The sequence below is a fragment of the Lepidochelys kempii genome, chromosome 6 (assembly GCF_965140285.1).
Source record: "Lepidochelys kempii isolate rLepKem1 chromosome 6, rLepKem1.hap1, whole genome shotgun sequence".
In the NCBI taxonomy this organism is placed as follows: Eukaryota; Metazoa; Chordata; order Testudines; family Cheloniidae; genus Lepidochelys; species Lepidochelys kempii.
This window is the reverse complement of record NC_136385.1, coordinates 84,318,767-84,336,089: the sequence shown is the minus strand read 5'-3', so window position 1 is coordinate 84,336,089 and position 17,323 is coordinate 84,318,767. Positions and strand designations below refer to the sequence as shown.

General features: G+C 37.8%; 1 protein-coding gene across 11 annotated transcripts in view; it reads left to right on the top strand.

The window, feature by feature from the left end:
- Positions 1-17,323, top strand: part of HECTD1 (HECT domain E3 ubiquitin protein ligase 1) — a 92,085-nt gene that overhangs the window by 31,801 nt on the left and 42,961 nt on the right. For 7 of the 11 annotated variants that reach the window (XM_073348935.2, XM_073348929.2, XM_073348931.2 and 4 more), the window contains exons 5-18: positions 357-638; positions 841-1,129; positions 2,184-2,260; positions 2,368-2,466; positions 3,161-3,275; positions 3,629-3,803; positions 5,917-6,055; positions 6,372-6,542; positions 7,692-7,914; positions 11,746-12,009; positions 12,112-12,188; positions 15,067-15,201; positions 15,973-16,119; positions 16,480-16,574. In XM_073348935.2, coding sequence (XP_073205036.2) covers positions 357-638; positions 841-1,129; positions 2,184-2,260; positions 2,368-2,466; positions 3,161-3,275; positions 3,629-3,803; positions 5,917-6,055; positions 6,372-6,542; positions 7,692-7,914; positions 11,746-12,009; positions 12,112-12,188; positions 15,067-15,201; positions 15,973-16,119; positions 16,480-16,574 — 2,288 coding nt within the window. The remainder of the gene's footprint in view (positions 1-356; positions 639-840; positions 1,130-2,183; positions 2,261-2,367; positions 2,467-3,160; positions 3,276-3,628; positions 3,804-5,916; positions 6,056-6,371; positions 6,543-7,691; positions 7,915-11,745; positions 12,010-12,111; positions 12,189-15,066; positions 15,202-15,972; positions 16,120-16,479; positions 16,575-17,323) is intronic. The other 4 variants (XM_073348930.2, XM_073348932.2, XM_073348936.2 and 1 more) reach the window with 1 other exon arrangement.

Sequence of the window (17,323 nt, the reverse complement as noted above, 5' to 3'; positions counted from 1 at the left end):
CCCGGGTTGGGGGGCCCAAAGCTCAAAGGTGGCCAAAGCCAAAACCCAAGGGTTTCAGCACTGGGTAGGGGGCATGTAACCTGAGCCCTGCTTCCCTGGGCTGAAGCCCATAGGCTTCGGCTTCATCCCCAGGCAGTGGGGCTCGGGCTTCAGCCCCCAGCAAGTTTAATGCCAACCCTGGTGACCCCATTAAAATGGGGTCTCGACGCACTTTGGGATCCCGACCCACAGTTTGAGAACCTCTGCTTTAAAGCACTGTTGCTTTATGCTTATACCAGGAGCCTCTATTCTCCTTAAGTGACAAATCTTTATTTATTGGAAATTAATGGTGAGTATCTTACATACATCTTCCACAGGTTTCAGATGGAGCGCTCAGATGTTTTGCTTCATTAGCTGACAGATTTACACGTCGTGGAGTTGATCCAGCCCCATTAGCCAAACATGGACTAACTGAGGAGTTGTTATCACGCATGGCAGCAGCTGGTGGTATAGCATCAGGACCATCTTCAGCTTGCAAACCAGGTCGGAGCAGTACTGGAGCACCATCTACAGCTGCAGACTCTAAATTGAGTAATCAGGTGTCAACTATTGTGAGTCTGTTGTCAACCCTCTGTAGAGGCTCTCCAGTAGTAACGCACGTAAGAATCATTTAAATGCTACAGTTCTTCACTTTTTCAATATTTTTCGTTAAAATTTAAAAGTTATTTCTTGATATACTTTAAAAACCTCTATTTGTGATAAAAATCTTGTGTGTTTTTTTTTATAAAGGAAAAAAGAAACATTTCATATGGAAATAAACCATGTACTTTCTAAAGTCCTATATATTTTTTTATTGTTCAGACTTTTAATTATTTCCAGGATCTCCTAAGATCTGAACTTCCAGATTCTATAGAAAGTGCATTACAGGGTGATGAAAGATGTGTACTGGATACCATGCGTTTAGTAGATCTTCTTTTGGTGCTACTGTTTGAAGGGCGAAAGGCCCTGCCAAAGTCTAATGCTGGATCTACAGGCAGAATCCCAGGATTGCGTAGACTGGATAGTTCTGGGGAACGTTCTCATCGGCAGCTGATAGACTGCATCCGCAGTAAAGATACTGATGCACTAATAGATGCTATTGACACAGGAGGTAGGAAAAAAATATTTTGAAGACTAAAAAAGAAAATGAGATTAATTAAATATGCAAAGTCTAACTTTTATAGTGAATTAAATAATGTCAGAGTAAATAAAATAGTTGATATCTTAAAGCTCTTATCAACAATGTGAGTTAATTTACGTTGCTTAATACAGGCTAGTTCTTGCTGTTAACAATCCTTGCTTTGGGCTAGATTCACAAAAGGACTTTGGTGCCTAACTGCTGCCTTGGGTGCTTAAATCTCAGAACCAGACCCCTCTGGGATTCACGAAGCTGTTCCTGGACCTTGTGGGTGCCTAAACTTGTTCAGGACTTGAATATTTGCAGTAAAAGTTCCCTAAGCGCTTATGTTGCTGCCTCTGAGCATGCACACAGCAGCCCCATGCCAGGGGTTTGATGTGTAAACCACAGAGTAAGTCACAAACTGGGTAAAGATGGGCATTCTTCCACCTACCTTGCTGGCGGGACCTGATCCAGTAAGTATAGTCAGAACTTTCCTATCCAGTTGGGCCCCTAGAGATGAACTTACACAAAATGGGGGGACAGAGGAACAGCTTTTTGCAAAAATGGTATAGGCACCTAGCACCAAGACGGGGTTTGCAGCTGAGAATTCCAAGCAAAGGGAAGCACCTCCCTGGAGTCCAGACTTCAGTTCCTGTCTGTGAGGCGGTGGAGCTTAGCGTGTACTGTGGGGCTTGGCTCCTTGGCTTGCTGAGGTGAGGAGCCACCTTGGGTGCTGGTTTTTGTGAAGTGCCTGTTTCTCCCCATTCATTGTATAGGGAGAGTAGATGCAGAACTCGGTCTTCGTGAATCCTAGTGCTTTTCTAGACTCCTAAAAGTGTGGTGATGCTGAGAGTCTAGCCACTTGTTCTTTATCTTTGATTCACAACTAAGACTTTCAGAATATTTTTAGAAATCTGTTGAGAATGTTTAAAGTTTGTTTAAAGACCAAAGAATAGTACATTGTTACTTTATTTATTGGAAATTAATGGTGTTGAATGTATTGTACTGTGCCTTTAATTAGTTATCTTGTACCTAATACTTTCAGCTTTTGAAGTAAATTTTATGGATGATGTAGGACAAACTCTTTTAAACTGGGCATCAGCTTTTGGAACTCAGGAAATGGTAAGTTCAATGTATTAACTGAAATTAAGTAATACAAGTTATTTAATTCTCTGTGCAAAGGGATGTATAAATAAGAAAACTAGCTTCTGTTTCTTTATATTTTATAGGTGGAATTTCTCTGTGAAAGGGGTGCTGATGTTAACAGAGGTCAGAGGTCGTCTTCATTACATTATGCAGCATGTTTTGGAAGGCCTCAAGTGGCAAAGGTGGTGTGAATTCAAACTTCTGTACTGTTTTTGAAGCAGAAATCATTTGTTGTACATGTACTTTAAAAAGTTTCCTACAAAATAAGAGAAGTTCTGTGATATCTAACATAAGTGTGTTCTCAAATAGTTAAATTCAGCATGTTCCATCTCCACTGTTTGTACAATAGGACCTCCAAGTTAGGAGCACCAGAGTTACGAACTGACCAGTCAACCACACACCTCATTTGGAACCAGAAGTACACAATCAGGCAGCAGCAGAAACCCTCTCCCCTCCACCCCCCCCCCCCCCAAAAAAAAACAGCACAGTACTGTGTGAAACGTAAACTACAAGGAAAAAAAGTAAAGCAGCATTTTTCTTTTGCATAGCTTTGAAACTTTACTATATTAAGTCAATGTTCAGTTGTAAACTTTTGAAAGAACAAGCATAACGTTTTGTTCAGAGTCATAAACATTTCAGAGTTAGGAACAGCCTCCATTCCTAAGGTGTTCGTAACTCTGAGGTTCTACTGTATTGGAAAGCTAGCTTCTGGTGCTGCTAGGTCAGTGAAACAAGTGTAAGTATCACATACCCACAGTGTTTTGCTGTTGTAGGTAGATTCATGAGAAGCCCAGGAATGAGCAGATTGATAATAGGGTTAGTTATTTGGAAAAGGAATTTTATTAGTTTTCTCTCTCAAAATTTGTTTGCCTCTAGACTCTCCTGCGACATGGTGCGAACCCTGATTTGAGAGATGAAGATGGGAAAACTCCTTTAGACAAAGCTCGTGAAAGGGGGCACAGTGAAGTGGTGGCTATTCTTCAGTCTCCAGGTTAGTGTGAATTATTATTTCCTGACTCTTCTCTTCCAGTGGTATTGCTTGCATTTTTCTTCCCTTTATTTTCTCCTGGTGGAGGCACAGTGGAATAAAATAGTAACTGTTTGGGCATAAGCATCTAATATAGAACTCTTTCTGAGAGTTGTCCCATTGAAGTTTAGTTGTGCTTTCAGTATGTGGCCCTTAATTTGCCACAGAGTGTGTTGCAAAAATAATCTTTGTTTTCTAGAAATATGTGTATGTGTGGTCAGGTTCCCAGCCATGATTGGAGATGGATATTTCAGTTTTATTTGTTGGAAAAAGATTGGGTCAGTAAATGTCTGTCCCAAAAAAATTACATTTTGCAGGTGATTGGATGTGTCCAGTTAACAAAGGAGATGAAAAGAAAAAGAAAGATGCAAACAAAGATGAAGAAGAATGTAATGAACCCAAAGGAGATCCAGAAATGGCACCTATATACTTGAAAAGACTATTACCTGTATTTGCACAAACATTTCAACAAACTATGCTACCTTCCATAAGGTAACAATTATTCATACCAATCGGTATCCATACATCTGTAGTGTGTCTATTAGTTATACAAACATTTGTGATTTAACTCAATACAAAATGTGAATAAGGCACTATTTCTTCAATAATGAGCTAAATAATCTGAAAATTTGATATTTGCAAGTGGCTAATAATCTTTTTTTAAAATGTGGAGACTTGGGGCGGAGAAAAGTGCTGCTGCACTCATCCTGGTACTTACTTTTCTAAGGGTAAAGCACATGTAACCTCAATAGTTTGATGTGAAATGTAATGAAAAGCAATGTGATTGAACAGAAATTTAGCCTTTTTGTTCCATGTTTTTGCTTGGGGCTTTTAAATATCTTTTTTTTTTTTTCTCTCTATAGAGAGAGGTAGGATTTACAGGTGTCTTGGAAGAAGTGTATTTTAGCAAGGGGCTTGGAGGAGAAAGCAGGGTGAGATGTGTCAGGCTGAGGGAGACTGCTCTGGCTTTGGGATGCTGCATGGGAGAAGTCCCAAAGAGTATTATGTTTGCACAATGCCTAGCACAATAAGCTCCTGATCTCAGTTAGTGTCCCTTGCTGCTACAGTAATACAGAAATCATAGTAGACTGGGAGAAGGACCAGAAGTGACGTCTAGTCAGATGGATTGGGCAAATAAAAATATACAAGAGCAAAGGGGCTAGGGAAGAGCTAGCTTAGAGAGTTTTGAAGGCCAGGAGAAACAGCTTAATTTGAAGCAGAAAGTAAGTGGTTACCAGTGAAGGGTACTGAAGAAGGAACAGGGCTGTAGTTGGAACGGCAGATAAAATTTCAGGAGCAGTATTTTGGACAGACTGAAAAGAGTGCAGTGAGAGTCTGGAAAGCCTGAGAAGAGGTTATAATAGCCAAGGCAGGAAATAGGACAAAGGTTTACTCATTGGGCATGAAGAGAAAAGGGCATATTCCAGAAGAACTGTCATGATTGATGCTGTTGATCAACATAATGGAAGAGAGGAGTTGAAGGGGACAGCAAGGTTGCAGCTCTTTGGGATGGGAAGGACAGTGGGATTAAGGATGGAGGAGTCATGGTAGGCAAGCATCTCGATCTGAACTTCAAGTGTAATGCTCTGGCAAAAAGGACTAATGTAATCCTTGGTTGTATAAACTAGAATACTGCGTGCAATCCTTTTTAAAAGGGATGTTAAAAAAATTGAAGAGGATGTAGACAAGAGCGACAAAAATTATCATAGGGCTGGAGAAAATGCCATACAGTGAGAGACTTAAGGTATGTCTATACTGCAATAAAACACTGTCAGCTGACTTGGGCTCGCAGGGCTATAAAATTGCAGTGTAGACATCCAGTATCGGGTACTAAAGGGCTCTTTAATATAGTGGAGAAAGGCATGACAAGAACCAGTGAGTGGAAGTTGAAGTCAGACAAATTCAAATTAACATACAAAGACAATTTAACACTGAGAGTGATTAACCATTGGAACAAATTACCGATGGATGTGGCAGATTCTGTTTTGTTGACTTCAAATCAAGCCTGGATGGCTTTCTGGAAGATACACATTAGTCAAACACACATTATGCTTTAGGTAAACACAGTTATTGGGCTCCATACAGGGGTAACCAGGTGCAATTTAATGGCCTATTATATACAGAAAATCAAACTAGATGATCTAATGGTCCCTTCTTGCTGTAAGCCTTTGTCTGCCTAATAGTAAATGGATGAGGAAAGAGGAGTTGAGTTTATGATGTATTAAGGTTGTTGGGATTTGGATATCCAGGAAGGAGACAGAAAAGCAAATCCAGTGTGGGTTAGCCAGGAATGGAGAGAGATGTTAGACATCTCCAGAGAGGTAGTGGTTGAGTAAGGTTGCATGGAGATAAGGTGTGGAGGAAGAGGAGGACGTCAGATTTCTGCACTTCTTGATTCTATTTACATATAGGTTAAAAGAATTAAAACGTGAGCTGACATTCCAATATTTCAGTCCCAGTTATCAGATATAATTTTTAGAGATAACATAATAATAATAAGTAGAATACAAAAACCTCTGGAGCTCGTTTTTTGAGACAGTTTTTATCACTTGTTATATGATTGTTTAGCTTTGCAAGGAATAATTGTTTATTTTAATTTTTAAAGGAAAGCAAGTCTTGCCCTCATTAGAAAAATGATTCATTTTTGTTCTGAAGCATTGTTAAAAGAGGTTTGTGATTCTGATGCTGGTCACAACCTTCCCACAGTATTGGTTGAGATCACTGCTACTGTTCTTGATCAAGAGGTAACCTTATTCTTTTTATTATTTATGATATAACACTGTATTTGAGAAACAATTTTTTTCCCCTTTTAACTTTTTGTGCTGCTTTTATAATGTATTGAATCTGTCTGTGAAGTAAAGATCAGTGTTTTGTGATTACTTGATATTAGGCCATAGCTTATCACCTTATCTTTGATCAGATGTTTTTTTAATTTTGATAAATCAACAGGCCATGATGTGAACAGTTTAAGTGGTGGACTAACAATGCCTAAAATTTGAAATGGCTTGCAGTAAACACTTCTCTCCTTTCTTTTTTCCCTCCTACACCAATTTCTTGCAGGATGATGATGATGGCCACTTGCTAGCCTTGCAAATCATAAGGGATTTGGTAGATAAAGGTGGTGACCTTTTTCTAGATCAGCTTGCTAGGCTTGGTGTAATTAGTAAAGTGTCAACTTTGGCAGGACCATCTTCTGATGATGAGAATGAAGAGGAGTCCAAACCTGAGAAAGTAAGCACAGCATTATCTAGCTTTGTTTGTTCTACAAAGCCATCTTCTGTCTTTATATATTTGCAACTTCATGAAAATGTGAAAAAATACATAAAACCAATAATAAGAGTTCTTGATGTATACGTTCTGTTAAATTGACTCCACTATTTTGTTCAGTAATGTAATATGCATCTGAACAGGAAATCAAGCTCTCTCCAAGTGTTCCCATCTGTAACATGGAGATAATACTTACTCTTTGAATTGTTGTAGGGATTAATTAGCTGATATTCACAGTGCTTTGAAAAATTACTGAAATATAACTGATAAGTAGGATTTATTAATCTATTTTCAACTGTAGTTTAAAAATAGTCATATCTAAATATGTTTCTAAACCTCGCAATAATGGACTTAAAATAAACATAACTAAGAAAAATACTCCCTTTAAATTACAGAAAATTTGAGAATGCATATTTAATGTATTAATTCCCAACTACCATGTAATTGACCACTCGCTACCATCCCAGCTAATTTCCATCACCTATTCAACGTTAACTTTGACTTAACAAATCACCTTTGGTGATTTTCCTCCAGGTGATGTAATGCTATACTACTGGAGAACAAGTTGCAAAAAAATGCAACATTGCCTAACTGAAAGCGCTTTTTTTGGTGGGGGGCGAGCGGGGATAGAAAAAGCACAATAGTAGATCTGTACTTACAGACTTCTGAAGGAAATGAACAACAGATCTGGAACACTTAAACAGGTTTAACTACAAGAAAAACCCAGAATTTCAAAAAATTAAATACATGGAAATAGTAGACAATAAAGTATTCTTTTTTAAAAGCAGGATGGAAACTGTTTGTAGTCTCTTATGTTAAGTTTCCTCCTTGTCAGTGCCCCCACACAATACCACTGTTGTACTAAGATGGCTGCCCCAACAGGTAGGTTTTTAATAACATTTATAATTTTAATGGGTAATTTATGGAGAGAAGTGTTGCTTATGCAGATTATCTCATTAAACATTCCTTAAAGAAAACTTTTAAAATCAATATTTTATGGTTTACAGTTATATTTTTGAATATTTAGTTCTATGTCTAGCTTTTTGTATTTTTACAGCAAGTTTATTTAAATTACCTTTTTCCTGAATTACTTTATTTTATTTAACTTTACAGGAGGATGAACCCCAAGAGGATGCTAAAGAACTGCAGCAGGGTAAACCATATCACTGGAGAGAGTGGTCCATCATTAGGGGAAGGGACTGCTTATATATCTGGAGTGATGCAGCAGCCCTGGAACTGTCTAATGGTAGTAATGGATGGTTCAGATTTATCTTGGATGGAAAACTGGCAACAATGTATTCAAGTGGGAGTCCAGAAGGAGGATCAGATAGTTCAGGTATAATTTCTTGTCAGCTTCACAATAAAATCTCAGTTTATTTATATTGTTTAGTTTGATCTATTCTGTTTTACAGAAATTGGCTTACTAAATAGGAAAGCATTTAAACAGATAGAAGTTGATCAGTTAATTGTGATGCTTCTGTCAAATAGCATGTGACGATAAATTGACTTTCTTGGTGATTATGTTCAGAAAAACATCTCGCCAGTAAAAGTGTATTAACTTCATTTTGTTTTGATTTTTCATGCAAACTTAATTTTATCATCCCAATCATGAAAGGCTCTTTGTAGTGGCCATCCCAGGAAAACAGGTTGAAATGAAAATTACTGTATGCTTTTAGCTAGCAGAATGAAATTGCCTGTGTTGGAAGACAAGCAAAGGAAAGTTTCTCATCAAGGTTGGGAAACATGTCAGAGTGTTTTAACTGGTGGTGGGTGAGGGGATTAGGTGACAGACCTGGAGCTATAAGTATTCTGCAAAATATTTTCTATACTCTGTACAGAATGTGAAACTTCTATTAATTAAGCAATCCTCTTTGTTTCATCTTTTCACTAGTGCAACAGTTCATACATTTGTAAATCATCAGCTGCATTGTGGTGTTACACCACTCAATAATTCATGAAATTTAGTAACGAGGTGTTGTGGTTCAGGATTGAGAAAGGGTGTAATGGCTTTATTAGCCTAGTGGCTTGAAACTTTAAAGAGGAGGAGGTTGGAATTCCACTGTTGAAAACTAATGGAAATTCCAAGAAAAAAAAATCTGAACTTGAGTTAGTATCTACTGGGAAGAGGGAGAAACCCTTTAACTTTGACATTTCTTCATATGTTAGTCTGGAATGCCAAAGTTAAGATTATATTTGAAAAAAAAAGTATAGAAAACCTCAATCACTCAAGCAAATTTAGCTCTGCTTTCTCCTCTCCAAAAGATGGTCCATACTGCACCTTTCATGAGACAGGCATGTTGATGAAGGACATCTAATAAAGATGGTTTTGATAATGGAATCAGACACTATAATCATGTAACTTTAGACCAAGTTTCCCATGCCTTCCCATTTCCCTTTATGAAGAGAAAACTATACTGATGTGGGAGCAAAGGGAGAGACATGTAAAGTAGATTTGTTTAGGGAGTGCTTTCTAGGTTGCTAGATGCACTTTCCATCCTTCAGTGTGCTTTCTTTCTTCTGCAGCCCATTATATCAATGTGACTAGGGTCATATGGAGTTTAATAAACCTGTTTCTAGGTTATAACTTATATGGAAACCACTTTTAATAACTATTTTTGTTAAACCCATCTATAAAATATTATAGTAAAATCCACCAATCCTTGCCAAGATGAAAAGATTAAAATACATTTTTAACTTTTTAGCTCAACTGTTAATTTATGTCGAACCAAAACAAAAATTTATGAAAATGCCCCAGAAGATCATTTAATTTTCTGAAATCCTCACAGCTCCCAGATTCCAGGTCTGATTTGTTTCAAATGTGTCAGAAAAAAGGAGGGATTAGCATAGCTACAGCATTGTAGCTGGGCTGCTGTAGTGCCTGTGGTGCAAATTTAGGGCTTCTCTATATGGGGACCCAGAGATATGATATTAAATCAGGGAAATTTCCTGGTTTAAGATTAAATCTGTGAAACTTCAGTGAGATTATATTTATTTTGGTGAAGTTGGGGTGAGGGCAGATCAAAATCAGGCTTGTAATATAAGGTTAATTTCAACCTTATCTATGGAGAAACATTTAAAAATTGCCATTTTACTGTTGTATAGTACAAAAAAATGTATTTGCATAAAATGCTTTAAGCATGCAGTCTTTAGAGGTGTAAAAAAATATTTTCTTTACTGCCTGGCATTATTGGAATCTTTTTTGTCATTTTACCTGCATTAAGTAAATTAATTAGTGAAACATTTCTAAATTTATCTAGTTTAAAACATAATTAAACATTTACCGTATAGTACACCATATTGACAAGTGTTGTGATAATATGCAAGAAGGCATATTTAAGATTGCCCTAACTCGCTTTAAATTTCAAAATTCATATTTAAATTATTGTAATTTTTGCACTGAAGTTTTAGTTTGTCTTCTAAGAATTCAAACCAACCAATATTAAACAAATGTGAAGGGGGGTAAAGAAGGACTTTTCTAAAATGTCTATTGTATTCTTATACACTTTATACAGAGTTTTTGTATCTTTGTGTTGTTCACACTACTCAGTTCTGTTGCTCAACAGCAATCTTTTGTAATTGAAGATCTTTTCACCAACTTGCAAAATAATATAATAAAAACAATAAATTACATAAGGTGCGTCCTGGGGTTCATCAACACTGAATTAGAACTGCACATTGTGAATTGCAATTCTGGATAGAGAACAGAAACCAAGGATGCTATTCTGCCACTCTTAATGACTTTGGAGAGGTATCTTACTAGATCAACCTCACAGAACCAAGTTAGGCCTTTTCTACACAGGAACACCCAGGAAAGTTAAGCCAAATTATTTAAAGGTGTGAATTTAAAGCATATTAAACCCCTGTATGAATGCTCTGATTCAGAAGTAAAGTGGCCTTGGTTCTCTTTTCCTTAATCTAAGGACATATCTACATGAAAGTTTAGTTTCTGGTTTGTGTGTAAATCTACCCTACGTACCCTGCCATGCATTAAATGTCCACGTGGATCCTATTGGTACGCACTAACAGTTCCTTTGTGTGCTTTGAATCTATCTCACATGTGTGGATTCAATCATTTGAAGGAACTGTGAGTGTGTATCAGCAGGGTCTACACAAATACTTGTGTGCAGCAGGTTAGTGTGAAGTATGTTTATATCCAGGTTGCCTGCAAACTAAATGTTCATGTAGACAATTCTTTAAGTGTGAACTAAGGCCATTCTACTTCTGAGTGAGAGCATTCACACAGGGGTTTAATATGGCTTAACTTCACACCTTTATAGAAAACAACATATAATGACAGTTATATGAGATAACGGTTAGGCAGCCTAGGTTGAGACTATCCTAAAGTCTCCTCAGATATACTTGATACTGTTCTGTTCCTCCTCTGTTAAAATATTATCTCATATAAATAATTGATTTTGTCAGTCCCTTGAATGGTGACATAAGACTGCTTTCAGTGCATCGTTTAAACTGTTAATATTGGTCAAAATCAAATTCTCATTTAGAAGATGAAAAACCTGTCTATAGTTGTCCATTTAGTTTCCATATGTTGAGAAAAATATTATAATATAATTAAACTGACTGAGTTAGATGTTCCCCTCTATGTGGAGCAAAAGACCTGAAAAGTAGAGTCAGCAGAATGGGAGTAGTGGCATCTCCTTGGCATGGTCTCCTGAATCTGCAGAAGCCCCCTTGTGTTAATACTGAGTAACTGTGGCTTCTTGCTGCAGTCTCCTTCCCAACCCCCTTTTGAACTTCAAAAGTTGCAAATACTGTTTCCATTTCACTGTGTTTTTCTGTTGGAGGGTTGATTTGGGCTCCTATTACTCTTGTTTGGGCTCCTAGAGAACTTCATATTAACAGTAGTGAGGTAAATTACTTTAACGTGGATTTGCTTAACTTACTTTATGTTACATTTCCTAACAAACATTACATGTCTTCTCTCTCGCCCAAGAAAAGTTATATTATGCAGTTCTTGTGTAATCATGTAATTAAATCCTATTATAATGCATAAATACAGAGAGCTGGAGTTCAAAATGTTTTAAATTTTCTAAAATTACATTTTGCACTGAGTATACTTAGTCAAACTTTGTTCGTGAAAAAAAAGCGTGTGCTTGAAATATATTATGTTTAAAGTCACGCAGTAGAAAATTGTTTGTTTTTTTAATAGAAAGTAGAAGTGAATTCTTAGAGAAGTTACAAAGAGCTCGAAGCCAAGTAAAGCCATCTACCACAAGTCAGCCAATTTTATCAGCACCTGGGCCCACTAAACTTACTGTGGGAAACTGGTCACTCACCTGTTTGAAGGAAGGAGAAATTGCTATCCACAATTCAGATGGTCAGCAAGCTACAATATTAAAGGAAGATCTCCCAGGCTTTGTTTTTGAGTCCAATAGAGGAACTAAACATTCATTTACGGCTGAAACCTCTTTGGGTAAGTATGTAGATATGTGTAATAAACAGGAATGGGCATGGGTGTGTGCGTGTGTGTTTTAAGTATTGTGAAATTTAAAAAATTTTTAAAATTGGTTTGCAGGATCAGAGTTTGTGACTGGCTGGACTGGCAAAAGAGGTAGAAAACTGAAATCCAAGTTAGAGAAAACAAAGCAAAAGGTTTGTGAGTGTGTGGTTTTTGTACTTCTAATCAAATTTGTGGTTTGCTATATTCTTAATTTTTCTTAGGTTATGAAGAGATGCATTCCTATAACTGAGGTTTTTAACAACCAATTTAGTATCAGTTGAGCAATTTTTTTTAAGATTTGATAGAAAATGAGCCATGTTGGTTTAAAAAAAAAATGTAATTTGTCAATCTACAGTAATTTTATGGCTCTCATCCACTGTTTCTAACAAGCCTGATCTTCTCATTGAGATAAATCTTATCCTTTAAAATATTGCTTTGTGTACATTCATTAATTGCCGTAGACGAAGATGTCACCTCTCCCTATTCACACCTATGCAAAGTGACACAAACAGAGAAAGTTATAAGACCTGTGCACTTGTTTCCTACAAAAATTACTTTTCAAACCTCCCTGTTCGTGCTCCCATTTAAATAAATGGAATTACTGTCATTGATTTGATTGGGAACAAGTTCAGTCAGAGAAGAACTTACATTTCCCATCTCAGACTTCTCTGAAAATTGCCAAAAATGCCAGTTTTAGGCAAGGTCAGCAAATGAAACAAACATGAATTTTTGGCACTTTGTTTTACAGATATTATACAGTTATGGGGTTGTGCAAATGGCTGCATATTTACATTTTATTCTTAATTGTGCTCCAGAAACTGAACTTTCTCCTTCTTAAAACCAAGCCTCTAACTCATATGGTTGTGACTGAAAGTTGCAGAACATGAACCAAATATGCTTGGTACCTATGGTGTTGCAGTGTTATCTGCCCGAGTCTGCAGATAGCATGCAACAATAGCCCTGAGGAAAAGTGTCTTCTGCCTACCTACACCTCAGTTTGGTGGTAACTCAGGGCTAGATCAAGTGACAGATATTGGGATGGGGTGCCCTAGGACAGTTACTGGGAATGGTGGCAGTGGGGAGAACAAGAAATATAAATTAACTCAATTAAAATTGCTGCTCCAAAATGGAAAGTGACTTCTTTCCCTCCTTAAAATGAGGGGAGAAAGAAGAGATGCATCCTTTCCCAAGTACCAAAAACTTCAGCCGGGCATGAAAACCAAAACTGATAGCACATTCTGGGTGCCAAAAGTCCAATCTTCCTTCTGACCCTCAAAACCTCCAGCTTTTCCGCAACAATTTTTGTAGTGCAATTACACATTGTAAATACAAAAATACATACTACATCAGAAATTTGAATGTGGAGGAAATGTAAAATTGAATTTAATATAAAAATAAACATAAATACTGTTCTATTGTACTGGTTGGATGAGGAGCAGTGAAAGGAAGAGATCTTGGAGTAGGAAGGGACGTAGTGTTGCAGAAATCCAGAGTCTGTGTCAAGTAATTGCTGCATAGAACACGAGTCATTATTATGAGGCAAAAAATATTAGAAAAACTCCGAAAAGCAAAATACCTGATTTCCTTGAACTGTCACTTAATGAATGCCTTCTCCTATTGGCCTCAGGCTTTTTAGAAAAGCTTCTTTCAGAAAAGCTTCGTGTAAGATCACATAGGAAAATTTTTGGGGGAGTTGGTTTAGTATTGGTGAAGTGGGATGGAGTGTTAGGAAAAAGGGGGTTTATAATAGAATGTTAGTTTTAACCTTCACTATGAAGAGATTAACACGTCTAGGATATGAGTTTAGACATAGGCACAGATAAGAAATTCATATAAGTTCTGTAACCTTTGTTGTGCTTACAGTTACAAATTAACTTGTTCATAAGCATGGCACGTGTGCTTGAAATTTAGCAACATGCACTAAGGTTTTCAATGTACAAATATGCAGTTTGCCAAGGCAGTGTGATTACCCTTACTCTAGTTTTCAGGTTGTGTGATCAGTTTATATTCCTTCCCACTCATCTAAATACTGTTGTCATGGACATCTTTAGCAAAGAAAACCCAGATGCTAGAATCTTGAAGAAACACTAGTAATCTCACATGTATATTCTGGTATTTTGCTAAAGCAAATTTATAGTACAGTTGTCACAGTTGCTCCCAAACCTGTTATCTCCTCCTCCTCCTGTTCTGAATAAAGATGATACTAAAATATTAAACTACAGTTGCTTTTATATTTGTATCCTCTGTAAACATCACTATAATATATTCTGTTGTGGATCTTGAACCATCATAATTTGTTTGCCAAGCTCAGAAAAATCACTGATGCCTTGCAGGGCTTGCCACCTGCTTTGTAGCTATTCTGTATGCTCCACTATCCATCACTCCTTTTTCTGTCTTCGTCTCCTCATGGAGCTTCTCCTGACTGAAGTGGAGCACCTCAGTGGTGACAACAGCACCTTGTAGGAGGAGCATCTATGGAACAGGCTGTGGTGCCATGTGTAGAAGGGATTTTTTTGTCTAGCCTGCCACTGTTCTCCCCTCTGCCATCAAGGTATCTTATGGGGAGAGTAGGGGCTCCTACCCCTCTCCTTCTGGCATTATAAATTCACTTTCTACAAAGATGGTCATTCTGGCAGTGCCGTCTGTGGTGGTGGTGTATTTTACTTGATTGTTGTGCCAGAATATCTCTAGGAATCTCATTTGTGTTGGAGAGTATTGAAGCTTTGACTGTGGAGAGAAAATGGGCTATAGAAAGGGGGAGATTGTGCTAGATATGAATTGCTGAGGAACAGTTAAGGGGAAGAGCTATTTAAAATAGAAATGAGCAGTAGCAGTCCAGTTTCAATTTTTAGAAAGGAAGTTTAGGCAAGACCAAAATTACCATCCTATTTCAGTTTCATATGCTGTTACTTAGGAGACATCCATATTCCTTAGGAGGCTTTCTTCTCAGATGATTCAAAATGACTAACTGTGCATACTAAAATATAAAAAGAATATTTTAATTTTGATTCTTAGAATAATTTTTGGCAGGTACGAACTATGGCAAGAGATTTATATGATGATCATTTTAAAGCTGTTGAAAGCATGCCTCGAGGAGTAGTTGTAACATTGAGGAATATAGCAACCCAGTTAGAATCTTCTTGGGAACTTCATACAAACAGACAGGTAAGTATAGGCTTTCATATCTTAATGTATCATGAAACAAGGGAAAGTTGCAATAAATTAAGACATGAAATGTTCATGTTTACAGTTTTCACATATTTTGTCAAAAACTGTATATGTCAGAGGTGGGCAAACTACGGCCTGCAGGACCATCCTGCCCAACCAGTGAGCTCCTGGCTGGGGAGGTTAGCTCCCGGTCCCTCCCCTGCTGTGCTCCCTCACCCGCAGCCTCAGTTCGCCGCACCGCCAGTGTTCTGGCCTGCTGCTCCTGCCGGGCATGCTGCTCTGAGTGGCATGGTAAAGGGGGTGGGGGAGGTTGGATAAGGAGGTCCCCGGGAGCAGGGGGAAGTTGGATGGGACGGAGAGGCGGGGGCGGTCAGGGGATGGGAAACGGGGGTGGGGTGGGGGGTTGGATAGGCGTGGGAGTCCTGGGGGGCCTGTCAGGGGGTGGGGGATGGATGTGGGGGTGGGATCCTGGGGGGCGGTTAGGGTCGGGGGGGTCCCGGGAGGGGCCAGTCAAGGGACAAGGAGCAGGGTGGGTTGGATGAGTTGGGGTTTCTGAGGGGGGCAGTTGGGGGGGGGATAGGGGGCAGGGGCCAGGTTGTTTGGGGAAGCACAGTCTTCCCTACCGGGCCCTCCATACAGTTTCTCAATCCCGATGTGGTCCTCGAGCCAAAAAGTTTGCCCACCCCTGGTGTATGTAGTAGTACTTGGAATAATACTTCAGTTAAATTATACTAACTTGTCTCATCTTATGCTTCTCTTTGTCTCCAGTGCATTGAGGGAGAAAATACTTGGAGAGATTTAATGAAGACTGCTTTAGAAAACTTAATTGTGCTGTTGAAGGATGAAAACACTATCTCACCATATGAAATGTGCAGTAGTGGCTTAGTGCAGGCACTTCTTACTGTTTTAAATAATGTAAGTTTACTGAAAAGTTGGAGGTGTTCAGAAAAGAGTACAATTTACTTTAAAAATGAACAATTTACAATAAATAGATGCTCCCCTGGTGTAAATAAGCATAGCTTCTCATTGACTTAAATGGAGCTATGCAGACTTAAACCAGCTGAAGAATATATATAACATATAAGCAGAAGTTCATGTGTAATCAAAAGATAAAATCACGTTTTTCATATTTGCTCAATTTCTTTCTTTCTTTATTTTTGTACTGGTAGCAGTCAGTAAGTATGAACAAGTGCACTTTCAGTCTAAAGAAGCAATATATTTATTACTTTGCACCATTTTACATGTTTTAATAATATTTTTTTTCTTTTTTGTTAGAATGTGGATTTAGATGTGAAACAAGATTGTAGCCAACTAGTAGAGAGAATAAATGTGTTCAAAACAGCATTCAGTGAAAATGAAGATGATGAAAGGTAAAAACAAAAAATAATTTGTGTTCCTTTGTGAAGCAGTAAAACAAAATAAGACCTACATTTGCCCTGGGGTTTTTCGTTTTACTAGTCTTAAGTGACAGCATCTGCCATTAAACTACTAATTGACTGACCAGTTTGCTACTTGGAATATGCTCTATTTATGCTAATTCATAAAGGCATAAAGTAGCTTCACATTAATCAGTCATATGTGGGCATTTTCATTCTATAGTGGCATAGTAGACTGTTTAACACTGTGGAATCAGTGACTATAGACTGACATAAACATGTTGGAGTGTTGTTTTACTTAAACAGCCATTAGAGAAATTAATTTCCAGAGGGTATTCACAAAATAAATATGCTGTCATTAATGTGTGGTGCCTTTAATACATAGTTATTTGAAAATATACACATTCTTAATTTCTCAAATTTATTTTCTTGATTTGTCATTTTTTGTGGCTTTGTGGTACAGTTTGATGGTATCTGGTTCCTCCCCACTGTTATATATCAGATCTGTTTTATAGCCCAGAGCATCACTATTCTCCTGTCCCACTGTTTTCTATATTTCTCTTTTTTCCCCATGGCCTTTCCTTTTTAGTTCCAGTACTTCATTATCTTAGTACCCTTCCACCTGGTGCTTAGTCTGGTTGGATGTTAATTGCCAAAATACGTAAAGAGTACCTGACATGATGCAATTGATAACGTATCTTTCCTGCAGCCATCAGTGCATATTTGATTCTGATATGGTTCCA